This window comes from Phytophthora sojae (assembly GCF_000149755.1).
Source record: "Phytophthora sojae unplaced genomic scaffold PHYSOscaffold_3, whole genome shotgun sequence".
NCBI lineage: Eukaryota > Oomycota > Peronosporomycetes > Peronosporales > Peronosporaceae > Phytophthora > Phytophthora sojae.
Window position 1 is genome coordinate 1,171,446 of NW_009258117.1, and position 19,049 is coordinate 1,190,494.

General features: G+C 52.5%; 6 protein-coding genes across 6 annotated transcripts; 5 read left to right on the plus strand and 1 right to left on the minus strand.

The window, feature by feature from the left end:
• Nucleotides 1–1,484: 1,484 nt before the first annotated feature.
• PHYSODRAFT_379303 (hypothetical protein) lies at nucleotides 1,485–2,261 on the plus strand (the record flags this gene model as incomplete). The annotated part of the gene is made up of 1 exon (XM_009523954.1): nucleotides 1,485–2,261. A coding segment is annotated over one exon (777 nt), but the record flags the coding sequence as incomplete, so codon positions are not given.
• Nucleotides 2,262–2,291: 30 nt separating this feature from the next.
• PHYSODRAFT_488264 (hypothetical protein) lies at nucleotides 2,292–5,251 on the plus strand (the record flags this gene model as incomplete). Its single annotated transcript, XM_009523955.1, has 2 exons — nucleotides 2,292–2,647; nucleotides 4,603–5,251. 2 exons carry the CDS (start codon nucleotides 2,292–2,294, stop codon nucleotides 5,249–5,251), a joined length of 1,005 nt encoding a protein of 334 aa, XP_009522250.1.
• Nucleotides 5,252–5,698: 447 nt separating this feature from the next.
• PHYSODRAFT_285292 (hypothetical protein) lies at nucleotides 5,699–6,571 on the plus strand. Its single transcript, XM_009523956.1, has one exon. The coding sequence runs from the start codon at nucleotides 5,741–5,743 to the stop codon at nucleotides 6,374–6,376; it is 636 nt and encodes a 211-aa protein (XP_009522251.1). The 5' UTR covers nucleotides 5,699–5,740; the 3' UTR covers nucleotides 6,377–6,571.
• Nucleotides 6,572–6,708: 137 nt separating this feature from the next.
• On the plus strand, nucleotides 6,709–7,290 carry PHYSODRAFT_312679 (hypothetical protein; the record flags this gene model as incomplete). Its single annotated transcript, XM_009523957.1, has 1 exon — nucleotides 6,709–7,290. One exon carries the CDS (start codon nucleotides 6,709–6,711, stop codon nucleotides 7,288–7,290), a length of 582 nt encoding a protein of 193 aa, XP_009522252.1.
• A 3,958-nt stretch (nucleotides 7,291–11,248) lies between these two features.
• On the plus strand, nucleotides 11,249–17,797 carry PHYSODRAFT_350421 (hypothetical protein; the record flags this gene model as incomplete). Its single annotated transcript, XM_009523958.1, has 2 exons — nucleotides 11,249–17,118; nucleotides 17,230–17,797. 2 exons carry the CDS (start codon nucleotides 11,249–11,251, stop codon nucleotides 17,690–17,692), a joined length of 6,333 nt encoding a protein of 2,110 aa, XP_009522253.1. The 3' UTR covers nucleotides 17,693–17,797.
• Nucleotides 17,798–17,835: 38 nt separating this feature from the next.
• PHYSODRAFT_345284 (zinc transporter ZIP protein) lies at nucleotides 17,836–18,948 on the minus strand (the record flags this gene model as incomplete). The annotated part of the gene is made up of 1 exon (XM_009523959.1): nucleotides 17,836–18,948. The coding sequence occupies exon 1, from the start codon at nucleotides 18,922–18,924 to the stop codon at nucleotides 17,836–17,838; it is 1,089 nt and encodes a 362-aa protein (XP_009522254.1). The 5' UTR covers nucleotides 18,925–18,948.
• Nucleotides 18,949–19,049: the final 101 nt, after the last annotated feature.

The window sequence follows — 19,049 nt, forward strand, 5'->3', positions numbered from 1 at the left end:
CTTGGTTCGTTATAATGCTGTACGTCCGACTTGTGGTTGGTCCTAACGCCTTCCAGGCAATCCTCTCACGACGCGAACAGCGTCACCAATTGAAAAGGGTCGGAACTGTGCAGAGCCTGATGTTCTTCGTGTATCCGGTCTACCAAGTGCTTTTCACTAAGGTTAGCGGGACAAATTATGAACTTCCAGTGCCCTGTTATTCGTCTAGCGTTGAAGTTGATTTTTGCATCCGCCGCTGCCAAGAAGGAGGACATGATCCCAGCTCAAGTTGTGTTCATCGTCGATTTCTTCGACTCGTTTTACTTTGCTACGTTTATTCATTCCGTGTCTTTGTTGACACTCGCAGCGGTGATGGCGGTGGATTTAATCCAGACAGCGGCGGAGATGTTCGAGTTACACCAGCGAACTCAAAAGATATCTCACCGACTTCATCGATTGGGTGTTGTAGCGACGAATGACTATGGCAGTCTTCTTGTCGCCGTTAGAGCCCTCTGCAGCACGATGCAGGCCACTTACGTGCAAGTGGAGAACCGTATCCAAGTGCGTTCATGTATATACCATCAATTATCCGAGGAAGGTAGACTGCTCTTAACGATATTTGAGAGATTCTCGAGCGCTGGGTCAGCTATCAATTCATTCCAGCAAAACTTCAGAACTATATCTTCAGTTGCATTCGTAGCAAACCTCGGCTGTGCTGGAAGAAGCTCTGGAAGTGCTTTTCACGTCTGAGTGCCTTATTCTATCCGAGTATATGGAGGTCGTCGTCCCTGGGATCTACGGGATTTTTGTGCTTGCCGTGACAAACTTTCCCTGGTCGCAATACCACACGGATTTGGTCGAGATCGCTCATGATGAAGTCGCGGGGGTCGTTTCAAGGGTTTTCCTGTACGCTTTGATGGAGCTTGGGTCTTTCATCGTCCTTGCACTGATCAAGAGGAGAAGCTGTGGAATTAGTGCGCTGTATCAACTGGCTTTTGTATTGGAGACCCAGACGCTGTTCGTACAATCGAAGCTAATGATGTGGATGCTGATGATCTTGACATACCGCGTGGTCCATTCCGGTACGTTCAGCTCTTGAAAAATTCTTCCATAATCCTGCTTTCAGCAAACACTAAGGGCAGTAAGCTGTTTGACAAGGTTGCGATTTTTCGTTTCGGTTCGAGTGGCTTGAACACCATTTATGATGCTGTATTGGTGGCTACTCCGGTCTTCCCAAGAACCAGCTACTGGCGTGTATGTTGCGCGTTGCGCTGGGGCGTCACCGTTGGTGGTGGTTTAAAAGATCTGAAAGGGTTCTTCACTACTTCTATTAGGTACTGTAAGCGTGGTAAGATGGTTTGTCACGATGCGCAACTTGGTTGGTTTCGCTCAGCAACAGATCGTTCGCCTTAATTAGATTTCTCACAATGAGCTTTTTCGCTCGAGCTATCAATATACTTCGAAGTGGGCAGCATTGACCACATTCACCAGAGCAGTTCAAGCCGATGTTCGCATCAATTGAGTCAACACAGGAAAGACCTCCCGTAACACCATCTCCATCCTCTCTACCCTCATCGAAATCAACTGAATTTCGTCGATTCCTGATACGCCAATGCACAAGACTCGTCGATGCGTGGTACTCCATCCAACTTGTTCATTACGGTGGCAAATACTCGATCGAGCGAATGCTGGCGCTCAAAGAATACACTCGAAATACATCGATAGTCCGTGTATTACTGGTGACTCTCGGCGCTCCGGTTCTTGTTACCTTTCTACTGTTATCTCAAGAAATGGTCCCTCTACAAGACCCAGCGGACGGTTGGAAAGCGAATTATGGCTTCTGGATTCGCGTGGGGCTACTTGGCGTTGGAGTGGGGAATGCGGCCGCAATTCAAGTCGGGTTTTGGCTTAATGTCCCTGCATTCACATTGAAGCAAGTGGTGGCCTACTGTGCATTCATGGGGGTCGGCTACGTTGCTGTTGGAATTGTGACTTCAATCTTGTGGATATTTCCCATCCCGTTTTTCATGTTCACGCTCTGTCTTCTGGTGACATTGCTGGTTGCAGTGGCCGCACGCATTGTGATGGGAGCTGAGGCTTTTCAACAGATTGCGTCTCGCCGCGAGCAACTTCGGCGGCTGAACAAGGTCGGATCAGTGCAAGCGATCATGTACATCGCGTACCCTGCGTACGAGCTGCTGTATAATCAGGCAAATCAGACTAATTATGAGTTGCCCGTACTGCTCGTGCTTCCTGTCATCAGACTCGTACTGAAGGTGGTATTCGCGTTCGCCGCATCGCACAAAGAAGATATGACGCCCGCACAAGTTGTTTTTACTGTGGATTTCTTCGACTCGTACTACTTCGCTACATTCATCCCGTCCACAGCTCTAAAGGCGCTGGTAGCAGTGATGGCTGTGGATTTTGTCCAGACGGCAAGTGAGATGTTCGAGCTGCGCCAGAACACGCAAAAAATACTGGCTCAACTCCGTCAACAGGCAGACTCACTCGGCGAAAATGACAACCTTCTCGACGCTATCCGTGTGCTTTGCAACACTCCAAAAACCCTCCGGATTCGAACACACAGTGATATCAAGATTCGCTCGTGCATTTATCACCAACTATCGCAGGAGAATAGGCTGCTGCTTCGTAGAATTGAATCCAGTTCGTGCACTGGATCGTGCATCAGTTCGCACCAGCACAATTTAAAAAGGTTTTCAGCTACAGTCAGTGAGCCCACGCCAGTACGCAGTATTTCAACCAAAAATTGGTGCAAGTCGCTTTTTCGAAAACGAGTCACCGTGGAGCCGCTCCCTCTAACTGCGCCTCCACTAACCTCCCCAACAAAGCACGACATCCCTGAATCCAACAACAAGAAAAATATCCAAAGAGTGGAAAACACTTCCGTTATCTTGGAGAAATCTTTGGAAGTGTTTTTCACCTCCGAGTGTCTCGTCCTCTCAGAGTATATGGAGGCTATCGTCCCGCTTATCTACGGCATATTTGTGTTTGCGGTGGCTCACACTCCGGGTGCGGAGTACCATTCGGATCTGAATGGTGTTACGCGAGCCAACGTCACAGAAATCACTTCCAGTATTTTTGCGTACGCACTGATGGAATTTTCTTCCTTCATCGTGTTCGCATTGATCAAGAAGACGACCTGTGGCGTTAGCGCGCTGTACCAATTGGCGTTCGTGTTGGAGACGCAAACCTTGTTTGTGCAGTCGACGTTAATGTTGTGGATTTTGATGACCTTGTCATACCGTGTGGAGCACTTCGGTAAGTTCAAATGGTGCTTGCGTTACAATTCTATGAACTAACCCCGACGTCCTATTTGATTAGGTTGCGATTTTTCCTTTAAATTCGAGGCCAAACGCGGGGCTAAATGGTACCTGAAGTAAAAGGTACTATTTAGAGATGATCGGAGGATATTATTATGGTCAAGACTTCACCAAAATAGGTACAAAGGTCCGTCTCACTTTGTCTACTGGAACACCGTAACTCTCGTCGCTTTGGAAGGTGGTGGGTGGTCGACAGCATGTCGCCAAGCTTCTTGAAGGCGTGGAGCTCCAAGTTTCTCCATCGATTACAGAAGAAACAACTTGCTCACTGTGGGGGCAAGTACTCCATCGAGCGCATGCTGACACTTGAAGAATACACCAAACGCACTTCGGTGTTTCGCGTTCTCTTGGTGACGGTCGGAGTGCCGCTTATTGTCTTCGCTCTTGTGCTCGGTCAAGAAAGCGTCCCTCTGCAGGATCCCGCGGAGGGCTGGAAAAACAATTATGGCTTTTGGGCTCGCTCGGTCTTCGTTGGAACTGTTGTAGCTAACGCCTGCGCGATACAAATTGGATTCTGGCTTGATATCCCGCCACTCTCTAAGAGGTGTACTGCATTTGCGTGGGGTCTACTATCACCGGTTCGGGTGTGATGGTAGCAGATATTTGGGCATTTCCAGTTCCCTTTTACTTTCAGTCTCTCTCAATGATCACAACATCCGCGCTCGTGGGGTATTTACGCTTGGTTGTGGGAGCACGAGCCTTTTGGTGTATTGCAGCACAATGAGCACAGCTCAGTCGAATCGGTAATATATCATCACTACAAGGGACAACGTGTTTATCTACCCCGTCTATCAGGTGGTTTTCAACAAAGTAGCCCACACTCCCTACGAGCTGCCAGTGCTGCTGGCGCTTCCACTCTTCAAGTTCGCCATGAAAGCCGTTTTTGCATCTTTGGCTTCCCATCGAGAAGATATGGTTCCTGCGCAAGTCGTCTTTACGGTGGAGTTTTTCGACGCGTTTTACTTCGCAACATTCATGCCAAGCTTATCGTCGGCAACCTTAGCCGCGGTAATGATCTTCGACGTTGTGGATACGTTGATTGAACTGCGCGAGCTACACGGTCGAATGCAGAGAATTACAGCGTGTCTAAAAGCAACTTGATAATCAACGGCAAAGCTACAGATCAAGGCAGTTTGCTGACGACAGCTAGGTCGCTCTGCTCTAGCCCAGAAACTCTTGGATCACACATGAACTCGAATATTCGCCTGGGCTCGTGTATCTTTCATCGCCTTTCTCTCGAAAGCAGAACCCTGCTTACAACACTCGAAGGTGAATTTGTGAGAACTCCTGACCCTAGTTCATACGTGCATCAGGGTTCCTTAAGTAAGGCCCACGTGTCACCGAGAACAACACCATCAACTTCTGTTCCTGCTGCAACAAGTTTGCGCAATATGGTCGCTATCCAGTATCTTCCTCTTAAAGGTAAAGCCACCAAGGGGAAGAGCGCAAGCGATGCAAAACAGTTGAGAAAAGCTTCACCGGTCCAGCAGGGCGTTGCCTCTTCGAGTATTCTCCAGGATACGCTGGAAGTACTGTTCACGTCGGAGTGTCTCGTGTTGACCGAGTATGTGGAAGTTTTCATACCGCTGTTCTACGCTAGCTTTGTCGTGGCAATGGTGCACTTACCCAGTGCCCAATACCACATTGAAATGGCGGGTATTACACACGAGAATGTTGACGGCATTGTTTCAACGATTTTCCTGTACGCGCTGCTTGAATTCGTATCGTTGGTGCTTTTGGTGATCGTTACGAAGCGCAATTGCGGTCTCAATGCACTCTACCAGTTGGCGTTCGTGCTCGAGACACAGTTATCTTTCATTCTGGCTACTTTGATGCAATGGATATTTTTCACATTGACCCTCCGTGTTTCACATTTCGGTAAGTTCGTATACATCTGCTCTTGTGCATTCAAAACTCTCGTTGATGGCTGACCGAACGATATCTAAATGTATCCAGGTGTTGACTTCTCCTTTCGGTTTGAGTGGGTCAAGTGAGCCTATTAAATATAAGAAAAAACTGCGAAGGCATCGAAATCGAAAGATGGTGGTATTTGTATAGCGGTGTGGTATGAGCAAACCTCACGTAACCTGACACAGGCAATGCGCCTAGGTATGGAGCAAAACTTTACCCAACTTTTCGTACCGTGTTGCAGGCTGCAACTTGCGACTGTTTGGCAGATCTTTTGGGTGTGCCGGTGGCGCAGCTGTATCCAGTCTTGTGTCCGAACGTGTGTCCCTCATGGATTTGCTACACTAAGGTTACCATCACCCGATCCGCGGCATTTGCTTCCGGACGCAGCGTCCACAAGATTCTGATTTATCTCGCTGCTCACGAGCCAAGCACAAGCACACCGGGTCGATCGGTCACTTCTCAATCCCGCAGCCAGCGTCCAAGTCCCAAGAAGATCCTTCAAGCTCACCATGCAGCCGACTTCGCTCCTCGTCGCCCTGGCGCTGCTGGCGTCGCCCGCCCTGGGCGCCAACCTCAAGGTGCACCACCACCACCACATGAAGTTCCGCGAGGTGACGGTCATCGCCGACAACGCCGAGTGCCCCAACGGCGGCGACGTGCTGCTGTGCGAGAGCGCGTCGTTCGCGTGCCAGGATGACGGCTCGGGCACGCAGAAGTGCCTGGAGCGCGACGACTCGTTCCTCGACGCGGTGGACAGCAGCACGACCATGCCCTGGGCGCAGTGCAGCTTCAACAACGCGTCGCTGCCCTCCAAGTGCCTCTTCGACTTCACGTGCCTCTGCAACGACTACGCCAACGTCGACTGCTACTGCATGCCGCCCGACGCCTGGCGCACGGGCCGCGCCAATGCCGCCACCTGCACCACGTCCAGCGGCGAGACCAACGCCTGCGACGAGGGCAAGTACTGCCGCACCAAGGGCAGCACCCAGGAGTGCGCCACGGCGCCCTACCTGCCCAACAGCACGGCGCTCTACAGCGACTGCACGACCGACGGCGCCTGCGACGAGGGACTCACGTGCGAGGACTACGACAACTTCGGCATCTGCGTGGATGGCGACGACGGATCCGACGCCTCGAGCGCTTAAAAGCGCCGCTCAAGTCTGTGGCCTTGATCCACTTCCTCTCCCTATGTGTACGTTCAGCTGCAAGGATCTCGTAAATGAGAGAGATCTGTGCATTCCTATGGCTCTATTAGCTGAGCTCCTAACCAGTAAACAAGAGCATCGGATCTTATCTTGGTGTTCGCTTCGCCATTGAGTCCTGCCCGTTTGCTGTTGTACTGTCATCCATACTTTATTCAAGTGCAGCACGATTCCACAATCCAGTGAAAGCAAACTGCTCTCTAACCGTACTTGTCACTGTTATAGAGCTTTTCGACATAAGAGGCACTTCTCAAAAGCTCAGTTTCAGTGTCAATATGCAGCTGTTGCGTCTCGTTGCCATCGCTTCGAGTGCTGCGGCCGCGCTGGTGCTCGCCGAGCCGCTCAAGGGCAAGATCCACCTGGCTGTGACCGACTCGCAGCCGCCCGTGGCCCAGCCCAACGTCAAGTACTACGCCCACGTGGTGGCGGACGGCGACGAGTGCGACTATCCGGACATGACCATGCCCATGTGCGCCAACAAGGACTTCGTGTGCAGGATGGAGCCCGGCCAGGAGATGTTCGCCACGGCGCCCTCGTGTCTGGCCTACGACCCGAGTAACATGCAGGACAACCCGTTCGAGATCGAGGAGACGGCCGTGGCGCCCTGGGGCAACTGCGACCCCGTGGCCGAGATGAACCGCAAGATGGGCGACCCGCCAGTGTGCAAGCGGGAGTTCCAGTGTCTGTGTCTCCATGGAGCTGGCCAGAACTGCGTCTGCGCCCCGGCAGATGCGGTGGAAGATGCTAGCGGAGCTACGAAGTGCGGCAACGCGACGACGACGTGCACCGAGGACAAGTATTGCCACTACCTCCAGGAAGGGGGTATGGAGTGTGGACAGAAGCCTTACTTCTCGTGATGAGGTGGAGAGATCGATCGCCTGCTTTGCATTTCTCGCATGAAACAACCATTAGGATGTTCCTAATATACAACACAATTTCGTACGTACATGATCAGTTTGATTTGGCTTGGGGAGCATTTATTGTTGCTTGCACTCCGAGGGCCTCTCTGACTGCTCGTCATTAGAGGACATGTTTCTCGTGATGAATCGTGACAGTCGGCGCTTTGACCGCCGTTCCCATGAAGAGGGAACTGAGCTGAATGCAGTTTGAGGAGCTGGAGACCTGGACGAGAAGAAATCTTTCGCGTCTGCGAAGTCAGGGTCTGCTGCTGCAGATGCAGCACTGCTGGATGGCTGTACAGTTTCGGCAGTCGTGAAGTCATCCTCCAATCTACGCTTCCTTCGTCCGGCTGATTTAGAAGTGGGTTTGCTGCTTGCGCGGGGTCCATTTACTGGAGTGGAGTATTCGCTTTCCTTCGGGGTTAGTGTCGAAGCAACAGGACGCGACTCATATTGTGCCTTGCTCTCAATCTGTTCCTGGCTGGACTTGGTGTTTTCTTCTTCATGCTGTAGCTCTGCTTCGGGCATATTTGAGGGCGAGTTTTTTCCTGCCGACGCCGGAGCTCTCTCAACGTGGGATGAAGATGTTTCGTCTTCCAGATGCAGATCTGATGGTTCCTCCTTTTTTTTCTTGCGCCTCTCTTCGTGCAATCGCCAGTGATTCACGGACTCCTGGAGATCATGTACCTCATTCACTAGGCTCATGTTTTTGACGTGGAGCTGCTTTTGCTCCTGGATAACCTTGGCATTCACGAGAAGCAGCTCGCGACGCTTTTGATCGATCTGCTGCTTGTCATGCTCCAGCTGCTGGATCCGAGTCAAATAGGCGTTCTTCATCTTTTGTGCCGAGTCAAAACCTCCTTGTTGAAGCGGCGACCGACTTCCACAGCGACAGCCAGCAATTTTCGAGTTCAGCTCCTTGTTTTCTTGAAGCATCTTCTCCAATTCCGCTACCACTAGGGTAACCTGCGTATTGAGCTGCGCTGAAAAAGCCGAAAGCCCGCTCTCTACGTCCCGTTTGCGCTCCTTGTGGTTTGTGAAGTGAGTCCGCTCTTTCTCGAGTAACGTCACTTTGGACTCCAGCCGCGTGATAGTGCTTTCAAACCTTGAGCTCGCCTGCCGTTGTTCAACAATCTCCGTTTTCATAACCTTATTTTTCTCAACAAGGCGGGCGTTCGACTGCAGTTGGCTCTTGATGGTCGCTTTCAGTGTCTGCTCCTGCTGTTTGTATTCGCCGATCAACTTCTCCAGATCATCAATACGATTATTCAGCATCTCTTCCTTTTTATCCCAATCTGCGTTGGAAACTGAATGAAGCTCTTGAAACTTCTCCAGCTTTTGCGCTGCTGAAAGACTTGCGGCCTTAAGCTCCTGAAGTTCTGCTTCATGCTTGGTCGTATATTCTTGAAACCTTGATGTTAGCTGGTCAACCTCAGCGGATTTAGAATCAACGAGAGCGGTCATGCGTGAGATCGTCTCGGCAACTAGCTCGTCGTGACTGCGGCGAACCTCGCTCAGCTCATACGCTTTACACTCTTGAAATCGTATTCGTTCAGCAGTGGCATCCTCGAGCTGCATGCCAGTACATGCAATCTGTTGCACTAGCCTTTCTTCAAGGTCATCTTTCATCTTTGCTAGATATTCGCGCTGCTCTGCCAACTGCTCATATCGTCCTGTTAGTGACTGATTAGCCTCCTGTAGCTCGGCGAGCTCATGACGTCGACTCGCCAACGTTTTGGTAAGTTTCTGCTCCCGCTCTGTACTTTGACGGAGACTTTCAGTCAGCAGATCTAGCTCTTGAAGCAGCGTTTGTTTTTCGAGAGCGTGGGACAAAACATCTTCCTCCAGACACGATTTCCACTCTGCTGCCACTCGGATTCGTGCTTCCAGTTCCGCAACAACCAATTCCAGGCGCTCCTTCGTCCTCTTGAACTCGGTCTGCGTTGATTGAAGAGTCTGCTGGGTTTCAAAGTATTTCGTTTCGAATGATTTTTTGAGCCGTGTCAAATCATCGATTTCATCGGACAGGCTATCAATTCGCGCTGACGTCTCGCCGTCGATCTGTTTCTTCAGCTCAGCATTTTCGTATTCCAAACGCGTAAGCTTCTGCATCAGCTCAGGATTAAATTCGCAGATTCCACCGGACATGGCTGGAGCAGGACACGATTTATTGCCTTCCGTCAAGTCTTCGGATGACTGTTGACCTGCTGACTCCTGGAGTTGGTAGTTCAATGCCTTCATTTCTTGAAAGGCAGTGTGAGTGGTCTCAAGTTCTGCACGAACCGCTGCCAGCTCTTCTCTTTCGCGTGTAACCAGCACCTCGAGCTCGGAAACTCGGAATTCCTGTTTGAAGCAACAAAGACAAAAAATACTTCAGCCAACCTCGGTACTTCAAGACCTAACAATCATATAAGGCAGTGTCAACTTACCAAAGCAGTATTTGCCTCCTTCGCTTCCTTAAGCTTGCGCTGCCAAGATGCGGTTTTCGCCAGTTCGCCTTCCAAAACCAGATTTCTTTCAACTAGCTCCGAGTTCGTGCCTTCTAGACGCTACGAATAGTCAAGGGTCAGATACATTCGCACTGTGATATACCGTTTGGTCAGAGAGTTTTATCGCACCCGTAAGCTGTCCCTTGCACCAGACATCTCATCAATTTTGGCTTTATATTTCGCCACTGTTACGTCCATCTTCGCCATTTTCTCGGCTAGCGGCCGCAATAGATCGACTTCGTCTTGGAGAGCTGGAACTTGATTTGCCAGCACCATCTTGTCGTGCAATTCAGTCTTGGCAGCACTCAACTCCTTTTGAAGCGTTTGCATTTGCTCGTCGTACATCGCGCGCATCGCTCGCTCCTTTCGCAGGGCATCTGCATCCACCTGCTGCTTCAATTGGCGAATTGTTTCCACCAACAGCTTCTTCTCGTCTTCCAACGCGCCACACTTCGTTGACACAACCTCCAGTTTCCGAGCTAGGTGGATCTGCAGGTGTAAATTGACATAATCATAAGTTCAAGAACCTCTATCCGTACCTCCTTCCGATCCCACGTACATTCTCCTCCTTAATCACCTTGTTCTCCCTCTTGGTCCGCTCCAACGCCGCATTCCTCGACAAATATAGCGGCGATCCCATTCCGGGCGACTCCGCTCTCTTCTTCTCCTCTTTCTGCCCTTCCTGCTCCTCAGAGCACTCCTCTGACAGAATTGATACTCCTTTTGCCATGACGTTCTCGATGACCGCCATCAGATCCGCCTGCACCGTGTCCTCCATGGTCAGAATGTCCTTCACAAACTTCTCCTTGGCTTCACACTGCACGACAGCGGCCAACACTAACTCCAGCAAGGACCGTAGCGGTCCATTGAGCCGCTCGGCACTGGAACCCTTCAGTCTCTCGACATTAACAGCCAACGAGGCCTCGTAAAAGACCTCCAGCACCGCCACCACAACACTCCAGCCATCTAGCGCTTTTTGCGTCTCGAATACAGCGGGAAATCTACGCACCGGAGCCACAGCAGCAAATATAACGTTAGCAGCTACCCAAATTCGTCGCTATTAACCTAATGTTCTCCGTAAACTCAAGCTCTAATGATCGTACGCGAGCTCCAGCAGCCGCAGCACAATCGTGATGCACTCTTCCCGCGCGTCGACCGCGTAGAAGCCCAGCCAGCGCATGAGGCTGGACGCCTCGGCGTCGCCATCCTCCATCCTCCGCAGCAACGCGAGTGCGCGGGAAAAATCGCAGTACAACGACCATCACTCCGCCTTTAACTTCATTTCACTATACTGGAGTCATGTCGCATAGCATATTCAAATTTCCAAATTGCGCACTCGAGTGCTTCACTTGAAATTTTGCGCAGCAAGGGGCGGAAGGAACTCCGAGCCAAAAAGGGCAGGCCGCCAGAACCCCCGCAGCGCAGCGATGGCCGAGGAGAAGTGTCTGCGCAACGCCAGCTGCAAGTGCAGCATGTGCGCGGGCTTCGACGTGGCGTCGCTCATGGACATCTCCAAGTCCATCTCGTCCAACATCAAGTACGACGACGACGACGCGGACGGCGCGCAGCAAGACGCACAGCCCCCGCCCGCGCCCGCATTCGGCGGCAACTCGCCGCCCGTCCCGGCGCGCAAGAAGCCGGCGTTCGGGGGCAACTCGCCCCAGGTGGCGGCCGTTAAGCGTCCAGTGTCGGCTGCTAAGAGGCCGAAGGAGACGCCGGACGTCGTGATGGAGGAGGCGACGGCGCAGGTGGATACGGTGGCGTCTACGTTGAAGAAGATGGAGGTGGACACGAGGAAGGACACTGGTGGACAGACGGCGGACGTCTCGCTGCACAGCGTGCTGCCCAAACTCACAGACAAGAACTGGAAGGTGCGGAAAGAGGGCTTCGAGGAGCTCAAGGCGGTGCTGGAGCAGCCTGGAGTGTCCACGAGCCAGGTGAGACCGGCCATGGAGCTGTTCCCAAAGATGTGCGAGGACGCCAATGCTAGTGCCATGGAGGCGGGTATTGCTGCCGTACTGGCGTACACGCTGAACGTGGAGCCGTTCGACAAGGAGATCGTGCCTGCTGTGATGGCGCGCGTGACGGATAAAGGCTTCTCGGCGCGGCCGGGCATCGTCAAGCTCTGCGAAGAGCTGACAGACGCGTTTATTGCAGCAGGTGCAGCGGAGGAGACTGTGACAGCGCTATTGGAAGGGACGAACAACCGCAAACCGAAGGTACCGCCGGCGTGTATGTCCTGTGTTCTTGAGGCGTTGACGGCGTACGGACCGCGGATTGTGCCGCTGCAGGCGATTAAGGCGGCGCTGCCGAAGTTGATGGAGGGCGCGGTGAAAGTGCGCCCGATTGCGATGAATGTTATGGTGGAGATTCACAGGTGGACGGGGCCAGCGCTGGTGCAAGATATTGTGGCTAACCTTCGACAAGCGCAGCAGACAGAGTATGAGGCAAACACAAAGGATATCATTCCGGGCCAGACAGTACCGACCAAGTTTGTGCGAGGAGCGAAAGCAGCAACGACTACTGTTGGTGCAGGTGGAAAGGGTTCAAGCGCCTCTGCTGGACCGGCTGAGCCTGCTCCTGCAGCGTTTGACCCGAGAGATTTTGCCGAAACGGTGGACTTGCTTGCGAAGCTGCCTAAGACCGAGTTCAAGGCAAAGTTGGCTCTACCCAAATGGAGTGAAAAGGTTGAGGCGTTGAAAATTGTGCTGGAGACGATCGGGCCCGTACCGAAGCTTGCGAATGGCGACTATTATGAACTTGTGTCGACGCTGAAGCCGTTGACGAATGACTCAAACGTGAACATTGTAGCCAAGTCGATTGAAGTGTTTGGCGCACTGGCAGATGGTCTACGCAAGAACTTCACACAGCACGCGCGAACCATGTTCCCCGAGATGTTGCGGAAGTTGTCCGACAAGAAGTCCGTAATTTTGAATGCGACCAACAAGACGCTGGACTTGTTTCTTCAGCATGCCATGCCGATCGATATGATGATGGATGACCTAAAGTTGGCGTGCGATGCGTCAAAGAACAAACCACCACCTGCACGTGTGCAAACGATGGTTTTCCTGACTCGTGCCGTGGAAAATCGCTACGTGGATTTGAATGACAAGGCGCTCATATTGGCGTTTGCGTCGATGTTTATGAAGGGTGTTGATGACACTGACCCAAAGGTGCGCGAGGCTGGACAGAAGTCCTTCGTCGTGCTTTTGCAGGCAACAGACCAGACGACTGGATGGCTGCAGAGCATGATGGGTGAAATTGCACGGAAGAACCCACGAGCCTTTAAGACCATCCAGAAGGGATTAGGAGGCACTGGCGCAGCTTCGACACCCTCGTCTCGTCCCGGAAGTGCGGCTTCTTCTCGCCCTGGTAGTGCACCTCCTTCTCGCTCAGATAGTGCTCCTCCTTCGCGGCCCGGTAGCGCAGGTAGCGCTGCCAGTCGGTCTAGCTTTGGCGGACCCAAGACATCAGAACCAGACGACGATGATGTTGACATGGAGGCTTCTGCTCCTTCGGCGGGCCCTCGGCGTCCACCCCTAAAGAAACGTGGGCCACCATCTCGATTTGGAATGAAACCTGGTGCAGCTGGGGCCGCAGCACCGAAAGCAGCGCCAGCAAGAAAACCGTCTACTGCGGGTTCAAGTACTGGAGCTTCTGCTAGTGGTGCAAGCACTGATTTTACGCCTATGGCGATCTCGGTTACTGCTGAAGAAGCTGAAGGTATCATTGAAGATCTTCGCATTGAAAGCTGGGGTGCCATTCAGGACGGGTTTGCGAGCTCAAAGTGGATGGAGCGGAAAGGAGCAATCGAGGGGCTGGAAGAATATGCCAGATCTCATTCAAGCCAGATGAATTTGCGTACTATCGAGGCATTTACGATGTACTTATCGAAGCAAGTGAAGGACTTTAAGGACAGCAACATCAATGTTCTGAAGAGTTCATTCCAAGCGGTTGGAACGTTCGCGGAGATAGCTTCAAGTAAATTTCCGCGTGGAGTGGTGTGTTTTGTTACCCCGCGGGCTTGTGACAAGATCGGTGATAGGAAAGCGAGTGAGGCAGTCCGCAACATGATCATGCAGTTTTGTGAGGCTACCAGTCCTTCATACACAACCGGCTGCATGATCGAGTACATGCCGAAGGTCCGGACGCCGCTTGCACACATCGAGGCACTATCAGTATTGTCGGAATGCGTGAAGGACTTTGGCGTCTCCATTTGCAATCCACGTGCGTTGATCGACTTCGCGAAGGGAGCTCTGGGTTTGGAGTCGTCGAACCCCAAGGTTCGCAGTTCCGCGACCTCTTTGCTTTGCGCTATGTACTCGCAACTCGGACCTGCACTGCTCCCGATTTTGAATTTAGACAGCTGGAAGCCAGCACTGGCCGCTACAGTCGACGCTGAGTTTAAGAAAACTGGGTTTGATCCGGCCACAGCTAAGGCGAGCGTAAGCCGTCAAGTGAAAGACCAGGATGAAGCCCCAGCTGCAGCGGATCCTGGTGCACTTTTCGGTCGAGTGGATGTGAGTGGTCAGATTACTAAGGAGCTTCTCGAGGATATGAAAAACGAAACGGATAAAGTGGCGTGGAAGAAGCGTTCTGAGGCTATGGACACAGTCCAAGCCATTTGTGAGGGTGCTGGTTGCGCAATTGAATTTACGCGGCCAGTTCAAGAGGTGCTGCGCAGCTTGAAAGCTCGCTTGAATGACTCAAACGCAAACTTGAAGGTGAAGGCTGCTAATGTCATCGGTGTGGTGGCCACAAGCGTTGGGCCTGATGTCGCCAAGATGTCCAAAATTCTCGGAGCAAGCCTGATCGCAGGTGTTGCAGACAACAAGAAGACGATGCAGGCGGCAGCCATCCAAGCTCTACACAAGTGGGTATGCCACAACGAAGAAACGTCGTCTTCATGCATGGAAAGCCTGCTCTCCCCGCTATCGGAGGGCCTCTTAAATCCTGTTGGACGAGCTGAATTACTCGGGTGGGCAGCGGAACACCTCAAGAACTGTGAAAAACTAGATTTGAACAGCTTGGTGTCTCCGACGGTTCAATGTATGATGGATAAGTCATCCGAGGCGCGTGAAAAAGCTCAACTGGTACTTGTTGAAGTGATGAAGTCGGTTGGCAAGGACACCGTGCTTACTGCGGGGTGCCGTGGCATAAAGCCAGCTGCCATGCGTGCACTTAAGCCACTGTTACAGAAAGTGTGCGAAGCTGTCGAAGCCAGTAGCGCTTCTACCCCTGTCAATGAACCTTCTTCATCCATCCCTGGGCCAAGTGCAACTCCTCCCGTTGCTCCACCGACTGCTGGCCATAGCGCATCGGGTAGTGGAATCGGTCGTGGTGGCATCCGCAGAAGAGCTAGTGCATCTGCAGCTGGCGGTACCCCGGTGAAGTCACGGCTTGCGCGTCCGGGCTCACTTCGTGCGCCATCAACGCCTTCTGAGAGCGTCGAGAAGGAAGCTGCACCATTGCTCAAAATGAGTACCAACAAACCAGCTAGAATTGCCAAGGGGCAATACAATAAGTGGATTTTCGAGACTACTTCGGTGAGCGAGATGAATGCACGCAAGGGCGAGATCGAAGCTGAATGGAAGCCGTTTTTGTCGCCGGAATTCTATGCCAAACTCTTTGCCCCGTCGTTGGAAAAGGGAATGCTAGCTGCTATGGATGAGTTAACGTTGTGCATCGTGCACCAAGCTGAAGAGGTGGTCGCATATCTTGATCTTGTGCTGAAGTGGTGCACCCTACGCATTGTAGACAACAACGTGCAGGCATTGGCGAAGTTGTTGGAAGTTCTCGTGAAGCTCTTCGAAATGCTGAAGGACACTGGGTATCAGTTGGATGACGTTGAGGCGGCAATTTTGTTGCCATACCTTCTCCAGGAGAGTGGTCAGTCAAAGCCACGCTTCCGAGTGCGGTTCCGTGATGTGATGAAGCTGGTTGTGGATGTGTACAACCCAGAAAAGTATGTTCCATATTTGATGGAGTGCTTCAACGGGTCGAAAAACATGAAGAGCCGCTGCGAGTGCATCGACCTGGTCGAGTACATCGTTAGTGTGCACGGGTACCAAATGATTGGCCGCAAGTGCATTAAAGACGTGGGCAAGTATGTCGTCGCTCATGAAAAGGAACTTCGTGAAAGTGCGATTAACACGCTAGTAGCTGTGTACATGCGCACGGAAGGAGGAAACCCAGACAAGTTTTTCCGCTTCGCAGGCATTACTACTCAGCAAGGTATCGACTTGCTGAACGCGCGTTTGAAACATCTGCCTGCCAGTGGCTTTGTCAACGAAACCAGAGCACCTGCTGTACAGGAGGCGATCCCAGAGCAGCAAGTGCCACAGCAGCAGCAGCAACAGCGAACTGGTTTTGGATTTGGTTTCGGTCGAGCCCCGGCTACTGCGACAGCAGCACCAGTCAATATCTTCACGAAGCCGACTGAAGAAGATATTCCTGAGCCGACTCCAATTGCTGGGGTGAATCAGGCTGATATTGCGCCCCACGATGGCGATGTGGATATGGGCGTGCCAGCTGAGGAAATCGTCGAAGAGACTGCATCGAGCGCGACCATTGAAGAACTTCTCTTAAGGCCAATTGAGCTGTTGATTAATTCGTCGAAAGAAGTTGTACCGGCTGGTACGCCTGCGTACGTTGAGGGAGGGAACGCTCTCAAGGGCCTGTACGCTATCATCAACCGCCCTTCGGATCCGTCGGAGGTTGAGTTCTTGCACTCCTATGTGAACGAGATCGTTCTCGCGCTTTGCGACTGCATCCATGGAGCATTTTACGCAGGCAATGCTGAGAAGAGGCCTGAGATGTACATCCTTGCCATCAGCATCACCACGTTGACGGTGGTGTTCAGCAGCGAAGCGGTGACAAGCATGCAGCGCTACACGGTAGAACGCGTGCTACTGGAACTGTGCTCCAAAATCATGGATCCGCGTTTGGAAAAGTTTTCTGAGAAGGCGAATTTACCTGCAGCGGAGCTAGCAACAATGCCGCATGAAGAGAAGCGATACCTGATGGTGTTCAAGGCCCTGTACAAGGCTATGCGCAAGCTGACTGAGCGAGCGAAGCCTGGGGACGTGTACCCGTCGGTGATCAACCTTTTGCAGCGTCTCATGCACAATGATGTCGGTGACTACAACAAGAACGACACCCTCAAGCACTTGCTAAAAGAGGACTCGCTGGATCAGCTTGTTGGGCGTATCCTGCTCAAGCTGTCGAACGTCCAAGCCAGCTCGCTGACCCCGTTCGAAGGCATTGATATCTTTGGCGTGCTTATGCAGATGCACATGTTCTTTTCGACTCTCCCTGGTGCTGAAGTCATGATGGTGGATATCGCCAACGACAATATGCGGTCGGCACTGCAGATCATTGCCGAGAGTTTGATGAAGACTCGGCCAAGTGCTTTTGAAGCCTCGATGAAGGACGTGCCTCCTAACTCACCTGTGCGCAAGGTTATCGAGGAGATGGGGTATGGTCAGTCGCAACAGCAGCTTGCTGCTGAGCCGACGGGCCTCGGCACCACGAGCAATGACACAAGCAATCACGTTGCTTCAGCCGCGCCGCGAGGTATTACGAGCCACTTCGGTGGTGGCAGTGCCTCTAACGATGATGCAGCAGCAACGGGAGTTAGCATTACGCGGCAACTTTTCCCACCCCGAGACACTGACAGCACGACACGCATAACAAGAACAGTATCGGCAGCCCCGCCACTTGCCTCGGAAACGCGTGGACGCAGCTTCACCTCTTTTCATGATTTCGCTGCAACCCGTGGAGCGTCGAGCAATGCAGCGCGTCCGTCAAGTACAAGCGCACAGCTAGAGAACCTGCGAGAGCGGTTGCAGATGTCGCGTCATTTCAAGTAAGAAGTAGTTAGTAGTCGCGCCGATAGACTGCAGAGGCGAACGACCAGATTTGCTGCAGTAGAGTAGCAGACCTTCCGGAGGATAAAAGGCATTGGCGTGTTGTTCATTAGTTGCTATCGTGTAACCTTAGCTCGACTACAGCTTTACGACCACTTGCCGATGAGCGCCATGAGGCCGGCCCCCGACCACAGGCAGGCATACAATGCGTATCTCTGCGGAGTGCTGCGCCCCAGGAATTTCTGGTTGGTGGTCATGTTGTACGTCAGCAGCTCCACGAGCCCCGTGTAGAGCAGGATCCCGCCAGCAATACAGTCGAACACGCCTTGCACCCACAGTGCTGTCGTCGATTCACTTGAATACGAGCTGCGAATACCAATGCCGATGGCTTGGCCGATGGGGGTGGTGATCGCGAAGGCGAAGTTGATCAGGAACAGCTTCCTTTTGCTTTGGGTAGTTGTGACGGCGGCGCTGCCAATGGCGACCCCTTCGAAGAATTGGTGGAAGCACAAGGCCGTCAAAAGCGTGTTGAATTTGGGGCCTGTAGTGACGCCGAGATCGAGCCCGACAATGATTGAGTGGAAGATGACGCCCGCCTCGAAGATGATGGTCGCGATCCTGCGGCGAATGTTGGCATTGTGCGCCGCAGTTTTCTTCTCAGCTGACAACTTCGTCTCACCTCGATCGGTCGGGGACGCCGGAACGGTCTCGGTGGTGTGGGAGTGACCGTGATCGAGACTGCTACGGTGAAGGTTGGTATTGTGGACCATGGTCTTCTTTTCGAGCGAGATATCAGCAGGCGCCACCACATACGCCCCATCTTGACCGCTTGGGGATTCGGGAGCACTCTCATCAGAATCGTTCGTGTGCAAGTCTCCAGGGCCGTGGCTGTGACCGTGGCCGTGTAGCATCGATCCCCCGCCAGCGAAGAAGATCACGCTTTCAGCCTCTATAAACTGCAGGACGATCATCGTGATCAGCACAATCGCCAAGCCCAAGCAGCCATATTCCTCGACGATCGGCCCCAGCGCCTCGTCGCTTAGTTTCTCGATGCCTTCGTTGACCATGTGGATGAGACCCGTGGCGAGGACGACACCGAAGGAGAAGGCGCGGATCGCCTCCATGAAGATCGTGTTGGTGTTACATTTCGGAATTCTCTGCGAGATCACAGGAACCAGCGTGCCGGCAGCAGACACCGCGAATATGATAAAGATGGCGCCCGTATCGAGCCCCATTTTCCCCAGTGTTGTTTTTCTTGCTTGCCCCCAACAGAGTACGATGAAGACTGTATTCTTCCGCTACAAACTCCGGTCTCAAATTCCTGCAACAGCTAAGACGCTTATACATGTACTAGCTATCA